At 35.5% G+C, this 21,545-nt stretch overlaps 3 protein-coding genes across 4 annotated transcripts; 2 read left to right on the forward strand and 1 right to left on the reverse strand.

Moving 5' to 3' along the window:
* Positions 1-388: 388 nt before the first annotated feature.
* On the forward strand, positions 389-3,790 carry tpgs2 (tubulin polyglutamylase complex subunit 2). The gene is made up of 7 exons (XM_027176204.2): positions 389-646; positions 813-892; positions 981-1,068; positions 1,639-1,770; positions 1,876-1,986; positions 2,118-2,281; positions 2,922-3,790. The coding sequence occupies exons 1-7, from the start codon at positions 568-570 to the stop codon at positions 3,120-3,122; spliced, it is 855 nt and encodes a 284-aa protein (XP_027032005.2). The 5' UTR covers positions 389-567; the 3' UTR covers positions 3,123-3,790.
* A 136-nt stretch (positions 3,791-3,926) lies between these two features.
* Positions 3,927-7,879, reverse strand: aqp7 (aquaporin 7). Of its 2 annotated transcripts, none has more exons than XM_027176203.2 (6): positions 7,636-7,872; positions 5,954-6,080; positions 5,184-5,321; positions 4,981-5,099; positions 4,598-4,815; positions 3,927-4,334 (listed from the first exon to the last, which is right to left on the reverse strand). In XM_027176203.2, exons 1-6 carry the CDS (start codon positions 7,837-7,839, stop codon positions 4,142-4,144), a joined length of 999 nt encoding a protein of 332 aa, XP_027032004.1. In that variant the 5' UTR covers positions 7,840-7,872; the 3' UTR covers positions 3,927-4,141. The 2 variants fall into 2 exon arrangements, with proteins under 2 accessions (XP_027032004.1, XP_047661522.1); XM_047805566.1 differs by lacking the exon at positions 3,927-4,334 and adding an exon at positions 4,408-4,513 and having other exon boundaries at positions 7,636-7,879.
* A 6,227-nt stretch (positions 7,880-14,106) lies between these two features.
* On the forward strand, positions 14,107-20,786 carry zgc:64106 (uncharacterized protein LOC393348 homolog). The gene is made up of 6 exons (XM_027176209.2): positions 14,107-14,375; positions 15,044-15,283; positions 15,413-15,502; positions 15,599-15,787; positions 17,674-17,783; positions 17,938-20,786. Exons 1-6 carry the CDS (start codon positions 14,216-14,218, stop codon positions 18,115-18,117), a joined length of 969 nt encoding a protein of 322 aa, XP_027032010.2. The 5' UTR covers positions 14,107-14,215; the 3' UTR covers positions 18,118-20,786.
* Positions 20,787-21,545: the final 759 nt, after the last annotated feature.

A 21,545-nucleotide genomic window follows, 5' to 3' on the forward strand; every position in this document is an offset into this window, starting at 1 on the left:
TACCCAGATAGTGCTATTTTCTGATTGGCTATATTGTGTATCCCCCCTTTTTTTAATAAGTGTCAGCTAGACTAAGAACTGAGACGCGCTTGATTAGAGACAGCAGTGCGGACTGATACATTTTGGGCGCTGCGGCATATTAAATATATGATAAATAGTCAACAAAGTTTTTCTGCTTGAGAAATACAATGTGTGGGGTAGAGCGTGACAAAAGACCCAAATGCGTGTCTGTCACTCTCAATGCGTGACACGTGACAGCCCTGAATTATTCAGTTAATTATGTAAATAATATACCACACCAACACAAACTTCACATGCTATTGTTTATTCAAATTTGTACACATACAATAATATATAATACAAACAAAATCATTTTTACTTTGTCATTGCTGAATCAGTTCCATCCTTGGGAATCACTTCCAAGGGTCGAGTGAGTCGCAAAGCATCGGAGAATCGACTCTTTTTTGGGATCGACTCACGACCCTTTGTCTAATAGCCAATCCTAGCGCAGAAGGCGGGGTTTACTAGATTGCGGTGGGTTTAAAAAACAACAACTCGGAGGTAGGAATGGAGGATGTGAATGATGAAAAGACGTATTTCAAGTCGTTTTCGGAAAGACTTACCCTCGGAATAACCCGGGTTTTAGGTGTGTAATGATTAGGACTGTGTTAACTAAAGCTTACATGTTTCTGCTAAGCTACCTGATTTACCTCATCACATTGCATGAGCCGAAATGAGGTGTGTTATACATGAAGGATCAATGCGGAATCAATGGATGAGTATGTTTATATAATTGTTTTATTTATACATAGAAAGTCTTCCAGGTGTGTTAGATGTGCGGTTTGTTGAGAAAGAACCTGCAGAGAAGCGCTGTCTCCTGTCATGGGAGCAAGTAAGTTATTAAAAAAAAACAAAACCAATACAACAATAAGGAATATTTTTGTTAATAAGCTGAAAATCTGTGGTTCTGTATCCTTCAGAAGAACAACTGCATTTTGCCGGAGGACCTGAAAGACTTCTACCTCACCACAGATGGCTTCACACTTACCTGGAGCTCCAAGTTGGAAAGTGAGTTCCAGTGTGTTTTCATTCATTCTCATTATACATAATACATTACATTATCTCATTTGCAAAGGGCGAGGGGCATCATCAAAGATCCCTCTCACCCCAACCATCCCCATCATCGGGTAGACGCTATTGTTGTAAGAGCCATAACAAATAGACTGAAAAATAGCTTCTTTCCGGTGGCTGTTTCTGCACTGAACAGCTGATCTGGTGTTAACAATCACCACTGTACTGTACTGCACTTTTCTTCTGTGTTTTGCACTATTTTGCACCACTTTAAAATCATGCATCCTTGCACCACCCAAAAACTATCATTACACTTCTGTATGTCCATCCATATTCATTCTGTCTAGTCTGTGTTTTATTTATATATATATATATATATATATATATGATAGATAGATAGATGTATATATTCATAATGACATTCCTTTTGTACAGCTATATCTGTCATACCACTTCATACTGTAACATATATAAAAACATATATTGAATTTTGTATTTATTTATTTTTTTATATTTTTTGCTGGAATTTTCTTGTTCGTTGTTTTTGAGAATAACCGTATTTTACAGATGAGCAAGTCCCTGTTGGATGCATGTTAATCAATAGTCTAGCAAAGCTTCGTCTTCTGGTGCGGTCCAACATTTACTCCCTCCCCAGTGCGCCAACCTTAGCTGACCTTGACTTTAAGGATGAATTTGAAGGTATTGAGGAAATATACAGATGTTATATTAAACTGTATTTACCATATTTTATTACTGTACTCGTTTAAGCTGTGTATCTTTAAAGCATTTTTGTTAATTATCTAGGATCAGAGCAACGAGTAGAACCGCACTTTGACTCCCGTAGTCGAATCTTTGAGCTTGATCCCTGCGGTGGAAATGGCAGAGTCTGTCTTGTTTACAAAGACTGCGCTCCAGGTGAGCATCCATCTGAAGCCCAACCTGGAGCATGTGGAACAAACAAGGCAGTTTAATATAATGTATAAATCACTCTTTCTGTCATGTTGTATTGTTTTTGATTCTACATCCTGATGGCTGGTGTTGTCAAGATGTCGTGGCTGAGCAAAGTGAAATATGGCTCCTGGACCGGTCTCTATACTGGCACTTTCTCACATCCTCCTTTACTGCATACTACAGGCTCATGATTACACATTTAGGGCTGCCAGAGTGGCAGTACACCTTTACTCCATACGGGCCCAGTCCACAAGCCAAGGTACGTGTAATCTCCTCGTCATACCATCTCACTTCACCATCAGGCAAAATTGTTGGGGACCTTTTTGTTTTTTAAGAAGTTAATTACAAAAAGATATGTCTTGTTCACATTATTTGTTTTAGAATTTAGTGTTAGATTATCTTTTTCATAAAAGTACTATACTATGTTTACTATCTGACTTGTAGCTACACCTTTCAGTGATAGTAAAAAAAATTAAACATTAAAAAATTACACATTATATATATTATATAATGTGAAATATGTGTGTGTGTGTGTATGTGTGTGTGTGTATATGTATGTATGTATGTATATATGTATGTATATATATATATATATATATATATAATATTAAAATGTGTGTGTCACATTATATTTATGACTTATAGTAAGGAAGCAACTCGGTGACACCCAGTTCACAATAGTTCACCAACAGTGAGGAAGTCCAGTGAGGAATTTTTCGCTGTTTGCAGTTGGACTTCCTCACAATCACCCTTCTGAAACCCACCCACCCCAGACATTCCTTACACACCCTCTTCCATGCTTATCATGCTCATTTTGCACAGTTCAACTTTCAAGTTTACATCTTGTACCAGGACATGATTCTCTCTCTCTCTCTCTCTCTCTCTGTGTTCTAATACAGCAATGGGCATCTCTTTATCAACCTCTTACATTCCATGGTAACTCCGGTATGCCTTCTGAAGCATTCCTGAACAAGCTGGACCCAGACAATGCATTCCGTGGCAAAACCAAGCCTCCTGCTCCCAAAAAGAAGCAGCCCAGCCAAACACCATCAAGTGGAGGTCCTGCTAAAGGTCGGGGATCGAGGGCAGGCAAAGCGTGAAGAGACGCATGGCAAATAGAGCTAGAATGTTTTATTTGAACATACTTAAAAACTTGAGTTGAGTGCAATATTTTAGTTGTAGTGCATAAACACTGAGGTCAGACTAATGCAAAGTGTTGAAGCATCAGATTCTGTCAGTGTGAAAAATGAATGATGGAAAACATCCATTTTACTGCAGTTTCACTGCAAGCTGTCTTTCTTTTTTTGAAACTTAAATCGATTAAATTGTATATTGCATCACTGTTGATTTCTCAAAACAGATGGTGCTGAATCATTTTCCATAACATCTCTGGCAGTAGTTCTTGTTGTAATATAAATCAAAGTTCATATTGCATTAATGTGCATGTTGTAATATATTATTGTTTCTATAACAACTATTCAGCCATGTAATCTTATTTTGCTAATCAACGGATATACTATTCAAGAAAGAAAAACTTAGAATCATCGAGACTTCAAGACAGAGGGCTTTGGATTTTGTAACATGTCAAACGTTTGCAATTTCTGTCTAATTAACTAAATTAAGAGACAGTAACAGCTGGTGGCTAGTGAGGGAATGACTTTCAATAATGAATCCAGCCTTGAAACTTGAAAATGTTACCTAAAATTTGAAGAAAAAACTTTAATCATGTAAATAAAATAGAAAATGTTGCCCCCACATGATGTATAAATGTGGTTCAGTTTTGTGTTTTTTCCAGATAAACTATTGACTACTGATCCTGCTACTTTAAATCAGTGGCATGAATTCATTGTATTGTTTCAAATGTATTTGAAGACACAATCTTTAAGAGAGGGGAAAAAAAACAGTTCCTTCATGCCAGTTTATTCTTCAGTCATGGTAATTGTTTGTCTAGTGAGTTGTTGTTGTTTTTTTGTTACTTTTTGAGCTCATACGAGCCGAACAGGCAGGAGCTGATTATATTGCATCTTTACTTTTCTATTTCTATTTAAGAAAAAAAATCTATTTTTTTCTTTAGCTCCTCTCTCTCGTCCCTTCTCTGGTTCCAGTGGTACTCGACTTGTTAACAGTTCACACACTCCTCAGTGTTGTCTTTCTTGCACTCATCCAGCGGTATGTGCTCTGATGGTCCATTGGGCTTTGGTTTTTTATCCTTAGGATGGAACATCTCCACAAATGCTTTATATATCAAAGCTCCAGTCACTCCACCCACTAATGGGGCCACCAAGGGCACCCACCACCAATTGTTACCTGCCCTGTAGGAAAGACAAAAGCAGAAATATATTCTTTCTTTCCTGTTAAGTAAGTGCTATATCCTGGTCAGGGTCATCGTGGATCCGGAGGCTATCCCATTGGGCACAGAGTGGAAGAACAAAATAGTTGGAATGCCAATCCACCGCAGGGCACATGGGGCAATTTAGCATAATTAATCCACCTAGAATATTTCAAACAGGAGACTGGAGAACACTAGTAACTCTAATAGTTCCTTACACTAGAATACATTTTGCATTATATTTACCTGAAAACATCTATTCCCCAGCCTGCAATTGCTGTAAAAATCCTTGGCCCAAGGTCTCGGGTGGGATTGATTGCATAGCCACTGTTGCTGCCCATGGAAACTCCAATCAGCAATACAAGAGCTCCAGTAGCCACAGGCTCTCCACCAGTTGGGGCAGGCTGGTTCCTCTTATCTGCCAGAGACATCAGACATAGCAAAAGCATGGCAGTGCCAAGTACCTGAGTGAGAAAGATAAAAACACGGAAGAATGACTTTCTATCTCACAACACGGCCATGAGCCATCCTTTTTTACCCTTTCTCACTTACGTCAAAATGGTTGTTATGTGCCCAAGACAAGATAACACAGATTTTTTTTTTTTTCGTTTTTTTAGTTTATGTCATACCTGGTCCAAGAATCCAGTTTGTATTGAGAGATAAGGAGCTGGATAAGTGGCAAAGATCCCTGCTGTTGCTTTGGGGCCAAACACTGTGAGGTTTCCTCCACAATAATGATTTATGGAATCTATAAGCAATCAAATGTTTTAGTGGTTACTAAAAATTATTTATCATTCAAAGCATTTAAAGCTGAATGTACATGTTCATTCACCATAGTACAAGGTGAAAATTGTTCCCGCAGCAATAAAGGAGCCCAGCAGTTGTGCAACTACGTAGAGTGGGAGCATCTTCCAGCTAAGGCGGCCCAATACGCACATAGTAAACGTCACCGCTGCATTCATGTGAGCACCTGAGTAATAAAAAACATAATCAGACATTTTCTTCATTGTGATATTTGATATGAACATTACCCAAACCTGCACAATGTTTTCATTGTCCTGCTGCCATATGACTGGCTGATTAGATAACTGCATACATTTGCAGAATGTTTGAAAGTTATTAGGATCGGAAAACTGCCATACAAATGAAATAAAATGCTTCGGGTAGTACAGTTATTTGAAATAATAAAATTTAGGGTGATAACAGAAACGGTCCTCATCACAGTACCTTGATGTTGATTACCTACTTATCTAAGTTGGTGTCTGTTGTAATGATGGATTTATGCAGATTGTATAGAACACTAAAGTATATACTGTATATTACTGGGGGTTTTTTTCCACATAAGAAAATTCACTTTTATTTATGTTTAGAAGGTGACAGATGCTTTTAACCAAATGTGCACAAGAAAGTCAGAGGTAAAAGTGCTGGTAGCAAATCAGTCAGTGAATTGATGCTATTCTACAATTTTATCAGACTTGGAACAGATTTCCAAATAATTCCAACAAAGTTCAGTGATTACTTCAACAAATAATAAAGATAAATAGACAAAATTAATAACACCTAGATAAGACACATACTTGTTCACATGTTATACCAGCTTACCTGACACTTTCCCACCAGCATGTACCCCCATCGCTACACCAAGACCGAAACCCAGATTAATGCTCAGGAAATCTCCAAAAACCCCCCCTCCTGTGACCACCTGAGCCACAGAACCTAGACCAAACACCTGAAATATAAACAGAAATTCTCAGAGTTGAGGGTAAACGTCCAAACCGCCGGGAAGATAACAAGTGACAAAACAAACGCAGTTCAAGGTACAGTCAGTAGCTAGAGAGCAGACTGTGCATATTTCACAGTGTTTATGTAAAAACGTAAAAGTTCTGCAGTTTGATAATAAATAATAAACAATTAAAGACCTCATTCAGAAAAATGTGTACAGAACGACTAAGGTTTTTTTTTACTACATCATGTAGTTTTGTGTGTCATAGCTAAATACACCCAAAGACCAAATATCGGTCTGATGTCAGAGGAGATTTGTTAGAAACTGCAAACTACAAAACATGTTTAGTCTCCTTTAACCTTCCAAATGAATCTCTAATAACTTTTAAAAACTGCTGTGAGATTCTATCAGTGTTTTTAACCTGGCTTTGGAAAAACTTGTTGTGTCATGGTGTTTACAAGTCACTATCCCCTTAAAAAGCATACAGGATTTTCAAGCTTTTTCTAGCTAACTGTACAAAAGATAAGAGATGTTCTAGGTAACAGATTTCTATTGTAGCAACTCATTTACAGAGACTTGTACAATAAACACACCATACAATCTTGGCTTAATAATAAAGTCATTTTTAAAAAGTGTGTTTGTGTTCATATTTGGTGCCAGCACAATACAATACAATCTTCAAGACAGTTTAGCATCTCAAAGTTTCTTGCGTATACCATCGAAGGGAGATTTTCCTTGACACAGTCGCATCAGGCTTGCTCATTAGGGATAAAGAGGGATAAATACAAATGAATTTAAATATAATAATATATGTAAAACTAATATTAATCTTAAACTTTTGTTCTATATTTCTTATGGTCTGTCTTATTGTCTGTAAAGCTAAGTTGCAACGATGTCCGTTGTTAAAAGTTCTATACAAATAAAATTGAATTGAATTAAATAGTGTAAGCGAAGACTTAAAAATAAGCCCTCTCCTTCCACACTGAGAAAGTATGAAATCTATCTAAAATGAAAGAGCACGCTGAGGTAAAGTTCACTAAACTGGTAACATTAACCAGCTATATTTAACTCAGATTGCCTGCTTTTGTTGCTAATACCACTTTAGACTAGCATCAGTTCCAGTAGCTAACATGCTAATACCAAGCTAAGTATAGTTGCTTTAAAACAACTATCATCTTCTAACAAATTTAAATAAGTCATAAATATTGGTTTTCTACATAAAAATACAGACATGCCTTTAAGTTCATCAGTTAAAAATTATAATTTTTTTTGTATGTGAGCAACATTTTTACCTTTAACTGAAAGCAAAATTCAGCACATTTGAGCTGTATACTTCCTCTTTTTATTGAATAAAAACATTATCTTATGTTGAATCTTGAATAAATCTATGGTGCGCATGCATAACTGTATGTGAGTCTCATTTCGTTGCTTTCAAAATGCATAGCTGAAAGAATTATATCTAAAGTTCAGATAGAATGAGATTACAGATGGTGGAATGGTTATATGGTTTAATGAAATATGTTCTGAATCATTCGCACAAATGTGAATTGAGTCATCGTACCATCATGACAAAAGTGCTGAGAGTTTCTGCTAAGCCCACTCGAACATGCTTCTTTCTAATCCAGCATGTGGTTCTTCTCCTAGTCTTATTCCTCTGCTCAAACTTCCCCTCCTCCAGCATGCTTGGGTGCTCTGTCTTCATCCCTTTTTTCTTCTTTTTAGACGTGTGTGTTCCTACCATAAATCGCTTACAGATGTTGTGCATTTCCCATATGTGCTCACGTGGTAAACAGTGTGGAGTGTGACTTCCTTTTTGTCCCTCCTTGTCACACACCCCCAAAACAGCCCTATAGCCTTCTGGGTAGCAGGAGGACTGAGTATTGGCAGAGTGGTGGGGTTTTTTTTTAGGAGATCTGAGGGCAGTGAGGCTATTCCCAGCCCAAATGACCTTTAAATTGACCACAGTGTAAAAAAAATTGCATCATAGCTTTAAATTTATGTGCAGTCTATGCAGTTACAAGGTTATTTAAACAAAGGTGTCAGTTTTACTGAATAACAAATTATGACATATAGCCAGACCCTCATAACAGCATGCATATGTTAGGATTTAAACTTTTGTTTGTATTCACGTATTCTACTATTCTTACTTCTAGATTATTCCAACAGTTTCTTTAATTTATGTTAAGCTAAGTCTTTGTTAGTGTTGATTAGTGTTAGATTTCCATTCATACAGTAGATCGTGACTGCTCTCTGTTCACTTACATGGGCTGAAGAATTTGGTGTGCTTTTGGCTATTTAAACAAAAAGCATGCCTGCTTTCAATTCCTTTGCTAACCGTGGCTAATGTTACTGCACTAATCGTGTATTATTCTACCAAATGTTTCTGCCAAGTATCTGCAAGTATCTAGTATAAACAATATGTTTTGACAAAGATTATTGTTATATAAATTAATCGAATATCTTCCCTGTTCCGTTTCGAGTTCATAAAGAAGCTAGTATTATCAGCAACAGACCTCAAGGCTAATCCCACACAGTTCCGTCGAAAAAGTAAACTGTACTTTGCAAGTTCTTCTCTTGTGTGTCAAGGGTTTAGTTCTTATATAATTGCACTTTTTGTCTGATTTTGCTGCTATGAGAATGTTGTAAACAAGCCAGTGACTTTGTAAACAAGCCATGACTCCTATGAGAGATTTTGAGGTGAAGTGTCAAACAGCACCCCCATTAAAACACTAAGGGAGTATCATTTAGAGGAATTTTTTGGCAAGGTGTTAGTCCATCGCAAGCCTCCAAAACATCTTTAGTCACCTTGGGTCAGATTCTACAAGTTTCTCTACATTTCCATCAAAACACTAAGGGAGTATCATTTAGAGAAATGGTGTTCATCACACCACTGCAGTTCCAGAGACTTGTAGAATCTGATCCAAGGTGCACTAAAGATGTTTTGGATTTTTCATTTAATACCTGTCATATACACTGATCAATATATGGTACCTTATTTTATATTTAAAACAGCATACTGATAATTATAATATGAAAAATATATTATTATTATTATTACTGTTATTATTGTGTGTTCTTATTGTTAGTTATTTATTTTATTAGTATTATTTTATTATTATTATTATTATTGTTTGTTATTGCTGTATCATTATTGTTGTTGTTGTTATCATCCCACATGGAAAGAATCTATATGTGGATATATGCGCATATATGAAACCTATATGTGGCATATATGCACAAATATGCTGCATATATGCACATATGGGGCAATATACATGCTGCATATATATGGAATAAAAGCAGTCAATAATAATCGTACGTAATTTAAAGCATTTGTGTGTAAATTTTAATTTTGCGGAGTTGGATCATAAAATTTACAACCACAACAGTTTACAGATACGAGATTGTGTGTTTGTTCAAATACAACTCCAAAATGTACGATTATGACAGTTTACACACACAACGCTTGTTTTCACAACACCTCTTTTTCACACACGAAAACGGTCTGCGAAACAACTGTCAAAAATACGTCATCACGTTCAGACATTACTATCCGAGGGAAGATGAATCGATTCCACGAAGTGCGCATACGCCCCGCCCTCTTTTAAACCACTGGCGCCGAAATGGTGGAACAGTAGCCAAGCGCTCACTCATCGTCAGTGTTGTATAAAGTAGTAGAAAGCAATACTTGAGTAAAAGTACAAGTATCTTACTAGAAAAAGACTTTGGTAGAAGTGAAAGTCACCTTTTAGAATACTACTCAAGTAAAAGTCTTAAAGTATCTGATATTTACTGTACTTAAGAATCAAAAGTCATTTTCTGATATTTAATGTACTTAAGTATTTGAAGTAAAAGTAAAATTTCAGTGATTTTCGGTAGGTATAAGATCAGGGACGTTTCTAGGTGTACCACCGGGACTCTCCTTCAATTAGTAGAAAGAGAAACACTTCAAGTCACTCAAGTTACAAAGATTTATTTAGAAAAAGGGCATCAAAAGGATATACACAAAACACAGACATAAAATAATTTATGTAAATAACTCAAAAATTGGTCCCAGCTCTCCAAGATGTTAACAGCCAACTCACAGTAACTATATTAGCTAGTTTCCTAGCATGTGGAGGCCCTTAAAGCACAAGGTGGCATTTCCCTGATAATTCACACTGAAAAGCAAAAAAAACACAAATTTAAATAAAACTAACAAATCAAAACCTCCACCTCAAGAAAAACATAGCAAACATAGACCCCACACAAGAAAAGGCCCACACACATGCGGAAAGCAAGCACTAATAAATCAAGCTGGCGACATAAGGCTGGGAATGTGTAAAAAAAAAAAAAACAGGAAAAAGAAATACAAAAAAAAACAAAAACCTCAGCCAACCAGACTCGTACACAAACAATCCACACAATACACGTGCTGCCACCATGCAGCACACACCTCTGAGACCGGCCAGCTAGGGAACCAAACAAAACAATACAGGAGAAACAGCAACGGACTTAAATCTGGAAAATTAAATTATTAAATTAACAATACATCCTATACTTTATTAAAACATTAAATATTTAAAACCCCAGGTACCAACTGCACAATCTCAATTTAATTAACATTTACATTAAACATTAACACATTTACCTTCTTTGGCAGATAGCAGATATAACCAACAGTCAATGTTTGAGCATTTATTCAAATCAGCAGCTGTCAACATGCAGTCAGCATTACTTAAATCATCTGCATCTCATCTCATCTCATCTGGGGCAAATTCAGACACAGCCAAACAAAGCCACATTAAATCCGACTCACGGCCCAACTCTCTCAAGGCCCAAACTTCGAAGCCTCTTCCCAGTGCCTGCTTAAAAAGTCTTTGGAATAATCGCAATAATTCCAAACCTCTCTTATTGCAGTCACACACATTTCTTCTGATTTTATTTTGTAGTAACGAAGATGCTTAGTGGAAATATAACGGAGTAAAAGTATACATTTTACCTAGGAAATGTAGTGGAGTAAAAGTGAAAGTTGACAAATTTAAATAGCGAAGTAAAGTACAGATATGTGACATTTCTACTTAAGTACAGTAACAAAGTATTTTTACTCCGTTACATTATAACACTGCTCATCGTCTCGGGTAAGTTGTTTTTTCCTTCCAAATTCGGACATGTTTAAGGGTTAGTTATCACTAATAACAGAGAGGAGTAATATTACAGAGATAGGTTAACTATAGTAAGTAAGATTAGCTCTCAGAGTAAGGTTACATTAGGTGCTTAAAGAATACAGCTGTTTAGGAGGTCATCACTGCAGTCTGCAGCGTGATGAGATAGGCCTTATTATTGACAGTGTTTTTATTCCATACATATATGCGTATATATATTGCATATATGCTGCATATATGCGTATATATGCCACATATAGGCAAAAGTGAGGTGCATATATGCATATACAGGCCTCCTATTGCTTCACATATATCCACATATAAGCCCTATACATACAAGATATGTCTTCTATATAGCTAATGGCAGGATCATTTTGTAGCTCATATCGCGCTGTATTGCATTTTTGGCACCGAAAGATAGTGGCTGGGAGTAAAATGGCGATAAAAGCATTTGAGAGCCGCTATGTCCTACTTGAATAGACTGAAGGTGAGGATAGAGGGGCCCATAGTAATTTGCCCCTCGACCATGTCAGGAATTTTTCAGTTAGAGACTTTTTTGAAAGTACTGATAAAACCGAGAAGCTGGTGGAATGGCGAAAAGGCCGCCAACCGGCACCGAGCCAGAATTATTCATGTGGCAAGTAAGTTACACGCAAACTTTACCTGACGTTATGTAGTTAAATACCACATTAAATGGTTTTGCTCGTACTTAAAGAAGTATAAAATGAATCTTGCTAGGTATCTGAATATAGCTTAGCTTTCATAGCTGTACGCTAATTTGCTTTAGTCCAATAATGTTAGATTTGGTAAACATGATTAGACAAACGTTTGCCGTTCATGATAACATTTAAATTTTATTGCACCAGAACTTGAAAAGACTCTTCAAATTAAACTGATCGAGATGGAGAAAGATGGCACACAATGGTAAAAAACGTCCTGACATCCCAAACTCAAAGTACAGTGAGCAGCTAGGGGCCGACTGAGAAGGCTTTAAAGAAAAAGGTAACTGACTTGGTTATCTCTCTCTCTCTCTTGTTTCTTAATGTGTAGGCATGTGTGTAGATTTGTAATTGTGTCATCTATGATGATTTTGTGCTTTGTTGACAAGATGTATATGCAAGATGGTGTAAAATAAGTTAATAAGAGTTGGGCTAAAAGTCAGTTTGTTTCTCTCTCTCAAGGTTGACAATAAAAAGGGAGGGGCTTCCAAATACAAGCACCAGGAGGAGGGTCATGACAGATTTTCAAAGAATAAGGTACACTACCAGTCTGCATCCTGTGTGTGTGTTGCTACATTACAATACATTCATGATGAGTAAGATTTTTATGGGGGATAAGGGAATCTTATGTGTATAGGGTTTTTTATAAGACACAAGTCCTGATGAAACCTATAGTACAATAATAATAATGTCTTATTATTTTGTCTTCTCTAGATGCTACGTTGAAGAAGTGGCCGGCAGCCAGCCGAGGGCAGATAGGCACATCTATTAATTCGAAGCTCACGGAGCTGAGAAGGGCAAAAAGATAATTATTTTTTTTTCTGTTCAGTTTTTTGTCTTATTTTTGTTCTTGTACTATTTGATTGTTCTTGTAAATACATAATGTACAGTACATTTCTATATTTTGGACTTTTATTTATGGTGCCTAGCAGGTTTTTTTTCTTATTTTTGTTCTTGTACTATATTTTTGTTTTGTACTATTTGATTGATCTGAAGTAAATAAATAATGTACATTTCTACATTTTGGAATTTTATGTTGCCTAGCAGCTATGGATTTTAATTTTACTTTTATATAGGTGAACATATAGGTGCATAATATACGTGCATACATGTACCTATATAGGTACATGTATGCACGCATATATGTGGGCATATATGCGTGCATATATGTACATATAATATAGGAAAACGGCCAATTTTATATATGTCACATATATCAAAAACCTATATCAAAACCTATATTGAAACATATATGTTTATATAGGTTATTTCCATGTGGGATTGTTGTTGTTGCTATTATTATTATTATTATTATTATTATTATTATTATTATTATTATTATTATTAATAATAATAATAATAATAATAATAATAATAATAATAATAATAATAATAATAATAATAATAATAATAATATTTTTATTATTACTATTAGTACTTGTTCCTAAGTACTTGTTTTTATTTGGTCACCTTCCCATTTTCGACCAGCCAGCTGTCCTTTATCTCTCGACAGAGTTAAGGGTGGGAGGGTGAAGTCTAACAGAGGTTATCAGTATGTGACACATCTAAAGCAAGCTACATCCCCCCCAAATGCTGCTTTTTTCACAGTATGGCGTAACACTTTTGAGCTCCAGGGCTCTGCATTACATCATCTGGGAAGTTGTTTTTTCTAACCATTTTCATTTCTGAGTTTGTACTTAAGTGAATTTCGACTCATCTATCACGTAAAACCTTTAATTCACGAATTTCAGTCACATGCAACATAACATAACTACACGGCAAATTGAAACAGGTCGGAAAAATCATCATGGCTTCTGTTTTCATTTTAAGTAGTTTCATTTTACAGCACCATTAAAAACCAGACATTTGATCTGTAATAACAGAAAAGCCGGTTCGTTAGCTATGCGTGTCGGTTACACGAAAAAGAACCAGTTCAAAGAGCCGATTCTTCAGATACAGTAAAATTTAATAATGATTAAGGTTCAATTTAGTCAATTTGAATTGACAGTATTGCAAATATTCTGGATTCTATACTCATTTTCATGCATGTTGACCAATTGTGATTCTTTGTCTTATTTAGGTATGAGAGTCGATTCCCAAAAATGAACTGTTTGGAGAGTCTACTAGTCCTCAGATTTTGGACTTTGCGCTCTAGTTGCTGTACAATAGTTAGGTGGGTGGGTATACCAAAGTTCGGGTGGGATTTACTGCACAACAAGCTGTTTCTTATTGCCAAAATAGACACTTGGAGGAGAAACACACCAAATCAGGTTGCTAAATGACTTGGATCACCGACTTCATTTCGCATCCCCTATGGATGGTATCCGCGTTCGTGCTGGCCGCGGTTACGCGAGCGCAGCGCAGAGGCCGGTGGCAACCGAGCGCATGTCCAGTTCGACTCACGGGCAAAACGGCTATAGTCACCGGGGCAAACACAGGTACTCTTACAATCATGTGGGAATTAAGGTGTTACTACAACAAAATAATGAAAATAATTGCAAAGAAACTGTTCAATAAAAAGTTATGCCATAAATATATAGTCAAATATTCATGCAGGTAGAAAACAGGGAGCCTTATTTCTATTTTTATTTCTACTCACTATACTCTACAAAGATCACTACTAACTCATGCTGTTCCCTACAGGATAAATCAGTGGGATTTTATTAACACACCCAGATAGTACAAAAGTGCCATAAGTAGCAATAGCTTATGTCGTAATGGCGGTCATGGTTTAAATAATAGCTAACACGTTTAAAGTTTATCTCCAAACTGGTGTAAAATTACCCAGTCTGAAGCAATCCACGTGGGCATTTAAGTTTTGTTTCTGAAGTATGAACATAGCTTATCAAGGTCTGAGATGTCCGTGTGCCATGCATGCAGATACAGATGAGTTTGTTTATGTTAAAGTATGTGTTTGTTTGACTCTGTAAATCTCTGTATATGCATTTATTGAACAGATTACAGAATAAAGATATAATAGAGTGGTTTTCTGATGTCAGGGTTGGGTATCCAAACATTCATTAATTAGTTAGACCTAATTTAAATTCTGTAATATATATGATCTTTTATACAACTTTTATAGTCTTGTTTTGTATAATTCTACCAGGGATAGGCAAGTTCATTGCCTTGGACTTTGCTCGTCGTGGCGCAAGGGTGATCCTGGCATGTAGGAGTGAGACTCGTGGGATGGCAGCACTAGAAGAGATTCGCCAGTGCAGTGGAAATCAGAATGTACACCTGCGAATCATCGACACCTCCTCCCTCGAATCGGTTCGCAAGTTTGCTGCTCGGATCCTTGAAGAGGAGAAAGAGCTTCATATACTAGTTAATAACGCCGGGGCTTCAGGTAATCAGTGAACAATATATGTTATTTCCATCCTGGAAATCTGTATGTATTTTATCTGTTTTAGCTCCTGGATAATCGTGTGTGTGTGTGTGTGTGTGTAATACACAACTGACACTGACTTGTATGAAGGTCTACCACAGGGAATCACTGCCGATGGGCTGGAATTGTCCTTCGCCACCAACCATATCGGGCCCTTCTTGCTCACCAATCTGCTTCTAGGTCAGACCTCACATCTGTCTCACCTCTGTTTCAGGACCTGGCTTCTGCCAACTCAGGTTTTCTAAAATATTCTTTTTCTCTTTAACTCTTTGGCAGATCTACTGAAGAAATCGGCCCCAGCTCGCATTGTGAACGTCTCCTCAGCTAACCACAAGAAAGGCAAGGTTGATTTCTCGCATTTCCGTGGTGAGAATTTGTCATACGAGATGGACACCACATACAACCACACAAAGCTTCACAATGTTATCTGGACCAATGAGCTGGCGCGAAGGTTACGAGGAACAGGTAAAATTCAACACTACATTATATTCATTAGTCATGCAGCTCAAGACCACTCAGATCACTTTTGATTGACTGATGGATGTGCCTTTAATAAAATGCATTTATTAATGGCACATCCTTTTTTTCTCCATTAAATATATATATATATATATATATATATATATATATATATATATATATATATATATATATATATATTATTTATTTATTTATTTATTTCATAAAATATGCGATTAAGAGAATATATGTTTGCTGATTGTGATAGGAAAATATCAGCCAGGATCAAGGGGAAGGTGTACAGTACAGTGGTGAGACTGGCCATGCTGTATGGTTTAGAGACAGTGTCACTGAAGAAGAGACAGGAGTCAGAGCTAGAGGTAGCCGAGGTGAAGATGTAGAGGTTCTCTTTGTGAGTGACAAGATTGGACAGGATTAGGAACGAGTACAGCAGAGGGACAGCTCATGTTGGACGTTTTGGGGACAAAGTTAGGAAGGCCAGATTAAGATGGTTTGGACATGTTCAGAGGAGGGAGAGTGAGTATACTGGTAGGAGAATGTTGGACATGAAGCTGCCAGGCATGAGACAAAGAGAAAGGCCAAAGAGGAGGTATATGGATGTAATTAATGAGGATATGAAGCTAGTGGGTGCAAGTGTTGAGGATGTAGAAGATAGGGATAGGTGGAGAGAGATGATGCACTGCGGCGACCCCTGAAGGGAAAAGCCGAAATAAGAAGAAGAATTATATGTATGCAGATATGTTTGCTTCTTCATAGACATAAAGAATGAAATGAAAGAAATCGGCATATAGAACAAGACGACAGTAGTGAAGATAGTAGAAATGTCCAGAAATAGTTTTAATAGTCATATCTATGGCTTATTCTATTTCCATCTAAATATATATATATATATATATATATATATATATATATATATATATATATATATATATATATATATAATATGATAGAAATATTTATAAATTTCCTTGAAAGGTTTATTTATCTGTAAGTTTATACATTTCTAAATTTACCATCAGGCAAACTCTCTTTATATATATATATATATATATATATATATATATATATATATATATATATATATATATATATATATATATATATATATATATATATATAGTAAACTTTCTTAATATAATGACTTCCTTTATAGATAATGTGTAAATTGAAATAAATGTTGTCCATAAAGAGTTTACACAAAAGGACTACGTATTTACAGCGGATTAAATGTGATTTTACGTGAATAATTAACATTTTTGTCAGCTTGAGCAGAATTTCAAGCAGGTACACCGTAAATGTGAGAAACAACTGTAAGCTTGTTCTATGCATGAAAAAACTACATTCAGCTTCAAAATATAACTGAGACATAATCCAGATCTTGTGGCACTTTCCCTGGATCCTTTATTATTTAAATATATTAAAGGGAAATAGGAAAGCTGGTTCTCAAAGTGTTCAAATCCAGAAAGACAGAAAGTATGCAAATATTTTAAACGAAAGCAAACGGGTTGAACCACATTTTTCAAAACCAGCAAGTTACGCATTTTATTAAACTGGTTTTCTAACAGTCATCACTATCACAGTTATCACTAACGTATATCTCTTTTTTCTTTTACACACACTTTTACAAAACATATTGGAAAGTGAAATTATATTGAATATCACCAAGCTGATCTAGCATTTATATTATAATAACTTAACTGTTTAATTTAATTTCAAGCTTGATATCATCTTCCTATAGTTCTAACGGCAGATTATTTGGCAAACAATTTAGCTAATATTTTCAGACTTTTGCAAATGTTTAATTAGTAAACAAGTCTTTCCTGTCACTCTAAATATTCTCTTAAATGTAAACTAAGCCTTGTTGTTTTTAGGAGTGACAGCAAACTCACTGCACCCGGGTATTGTTATGACAGAAGTTATGAGACACTATAACTGGATTATACGATTAATCTTCAACCTAGTGGGAATATTCTTCTTTAAGGTACAGTATAAACAGCTTCAGCATGTAACACTCACATAAGCCAGGGAAGAAAGCATCATATGTAGCAAAAGAAACATTTCTTCATGGTACATTAAATCAGATCAAGTAGGCATTTGAGAAGTATATTCAGTCAGATGCTGTGTGTTTGTGTTAGTCTTCTAAAGAAGGTGCAGTCAGCACAATATATTGTGCCGTGGCGGAGGAGACCGAGGGAATCTCAGGGAAATATTTTGACAGCGACTGCTCCCTTGTCCTACCAGCTCCAGAGGCTCGGGACCCAGCCATTGGAGAAAAAGAATTTGAATACTGCGAGAGGCTGACAGCTAAGCCCTAAGCCGCATAAACATGACTTCATGACAAAGTTATTATCATGAATTAGTGCTTTGTAAATACACTTAATAACTTAAGTAATAAGGAATAACTTCCTTTTTTATGCATTGTTTTTCCATTTTTAAGGTAGGGTCTACGAAGTTTGATGAATGCTTCAGAAAACTGTCAGAACGAAAAACTAAACAAAAATCAAAACAAACGTGTAGCCAATGAGCAGAAAGGAGCGTGTCTTGTCAATATGGGCGGAGAGAGTGTTCAGTGCGGATGTGTGACATTAGCAGAAAGCGGTTTTAACATTGACATGGAGGAAAAAAACAAAGAAAGCGAAGAAAGGCTTACGATAAGCCAAGAAGTAGGACCCGTGTTAATATAGGATCAGCGGGAAGGAGCGGGAAGTTGGCCGCATATTCACAGATTCGAGTTTCCCAAGTCAGAAACTCCTGAGCTAAACGCTGTTACTACACAAAACGCGGTTGTAGCTGCCTCTCTACATTACTTTGATAGAAAAGAGGTGTTATTTGTGTAGTAACAGCGTTTAGCTCAGGAGTTTTTATCCTCCATGTCAATGCTAAAAACACTTTCTGCTAATGTCACACATGCACACTATCCTTGAAACAACAAGCTTATTATGGTTATTCATCAGTGAATGTTTTAGCGAGGTTTTAAAATTGGGAAGTTGGACCTGAAGAACAACTAACTGCTCCAAGTTACATTGTGAGTTCACAGAATGGAAAACTGGGCTAATGGAAATTTTTCAGTAATCCAACAGAAAGGAAACAACATGGGGAACAATGACAAAACAAAAATCTTAGTGTAGATAACTATAACTATTGTTGCATATTAGATTAAATAGTTCAATCATTTAATATATTATTATAAAAATCCAACATAATTAATTAAAGGACAATGTTATTTGCCCCTGCTTTGGGTGTGTTTCAGATTTAAATTTCTTTGTCGTGTCACATTCCACAGAAGTGGTTAATGTTTCGTATAAAAGTGGACACTCAGGATTTTAAGAACCTGTAGTTGTTCATGAGTATTTCTTTTTAATATAAGTAATAACAGTAAACGAATATACTAAATAATTTGTAATAACAAAATGCACACAAATGCAATCTATACAAAAATATAAATAAAGATAAGATTTAAATAGCTATACAGTTAAAGCTATATTGTTGAACTGAGGAATTATACAGTCTGATGGACACAGGTAGGAAGGGTTTCCTTTGGTGACAAGGAAAAAGGAATTTTGAAACAAGAACTTGAACTTGAACCAAATGTAAGAATGTAATTTCTACAACAGTTTATAATTGTGTAACCAAGAGCTCCTGAGGAACCAATGTGTCAGGGCAAACTGTGAGTTCACCATGGACCCAACACTAATTCCTTCCAGCCTTCAAGTCTTCAAATGATTGCTGATAAAGTCCAGATCATACAGCTGACTAATGCTACACTGGATAGAAGAAGGCATGACAGTCTCCGGGTGGCCCCATCCACAACAATCCCATGAATCCTCCACTATGTCCACAGAGACACCATGGATGGAAACAGGGGTCACAGCCGTCTCTGTGCTTTTCTGATCCGGTTCATGTCTATGACCATTGTTTCTGTTTATCTCAGATTTCACACTTTTTGGATCATGTACTTTCATATTTGTTTGCTTTGCTGACTGTATATCCATTTTCTTATCTGAATCTAGATTGTTTGCTTTTTTTTTAATAAACACTGGGCCGCTTTAATAAACCCTTATTTTAATAAGGTGGTTTCGCGAGTGGTGCAACAGGATCAAAGTGTTTCTCAAGTTTCCGTGAGAAACTGTTTGTCTAAAAATAATTAGGAAAGTTAGCTACAGTGAGGTCTCCAGGTGGAATAACGTTTCAAAGATACCTGATGTTTTCTAATCCTAGCCATAGTGTTAAATTAATAGCAATACCTATGGTTGTATTGTAATTATTATTATTATTATTATTATTATTATTATTATTATTATTATTATTATTATTATTATTATTGATTGATTGATTGATTGATTGATTGATTAAATAAATACTAATTCGAATACTCAGTGAATGTTTTTTTACTATAAATTTATTTCCAAATTTAACCGTAGGGAAACTCTCAGATATAAGGGGTTGTTGCAGTAAGTAAACTTTCTTAATTCAATGGCTTCCTTTGTTTTTAATTATTATATAATATTCCTTATGTTACTTTTGTAGATAATGTGTTAATTGTTTATGTAGCGATCAAAATGTTGTCCAAAACGAGTTTACACAAAAAGATTATACATTTACAATGGATGAGATGTGGCTTTTTTTTTTTTTTTTTTTTTTTTTTAGGGGGGGGGGTGTAAATGAGTTTTTCAGTACATGATTATTTAACATTTTTGTTAGCTTCAGCAAGAATTGAGCAGGGTGGAAATTTCAAGAATCTACACTTTGAATGTAAGAAACATCTGTAAGCTCAGTCTACAAAGAAAAAAATACATTCAGGTTCAAAATATCAACTGAGACATGTTCCAGATTTTGTGGTGATTTATCTTTTATTTACTCACTGTATTTATTGTACTCATTTATTTACTCGCTGTTATGTAAAACAAGAATATAAATATTAAAATGCAGATATAAATGTCAAATGATTAAAAACATATATTAAAGATCTTTTTTTTAAAACAAATTGACTTTTTTGTGACAGAAATTACAATCAAATTTTGGTTTTGACACAAAAAATATTATACTGTTTTGTGAATTATTTGTGCTTTTCCTAGGTATAATATTCTATTGGGAAGAAAGTAAATCTTATGAATGGTATTCTCGAAATGAATTAAATAAACCACTGCATTTATTTATACAGAAGCTTGTATAGGGAAGTGTGATTTATAAGATTTTCTGATTTAAAGTATTCATATCAACAGTTTTCTTAGTGTGTTAATAATCTTGTGTTTTGTAACCTAATGTATAAAAAGGGCAAAAGAGGAATTTATATTGTTAGATTATTTTTCTGATTGAGAATTTAGGTCCCAAATCCTAAAAACACCAAAGTATGCTTGTAAAATGTACATCATGTTATATTACTTTAATACTGTAGTTGAAAACATAATTAGTAAGAAGCAGAACAGCAGAATTGGACCAGTTGATAAATTAGCCATATGCCACTGTATATTGTAATGGCTGGTTACAACTGCTGCAATAACTGCTTAAATATTGAACATTTTTTAGATAAAATAAGGCTCTAGATGTCAGTTTACTGAGTATGCAGTGAGTTTTGCAACATTTTGATCCATATAATGAATTAAAAAATAATACATTTTAGGTATTAAGTATACTGAAGATAAAGGCTTCAAGGCTTTAGGGCATCGTTGACCTTAAGAACAACCCAAACAACACAGCAGTGGAATCCAGTGTCATACTCATCATTATGAAATGATGTTTATCC

The sequence above is a fragment of the Tachysurus fulvidraco genome, chromosome 21, assembly GCF_022655615.1.
Source record: "Tachysurus fulvidraco isolate hzauxx_2018 chromosome 21, HZAU_PFXX_2.0, whole genome shotgun sequence".
Taxonomy (NCBI): domain Eukaryota; kingdom Metazoa; phylum Chordata; class Actinopteri; order Siluriformes; family Bagridae; genus Tachysurus; species Tachysurus fulvidraco.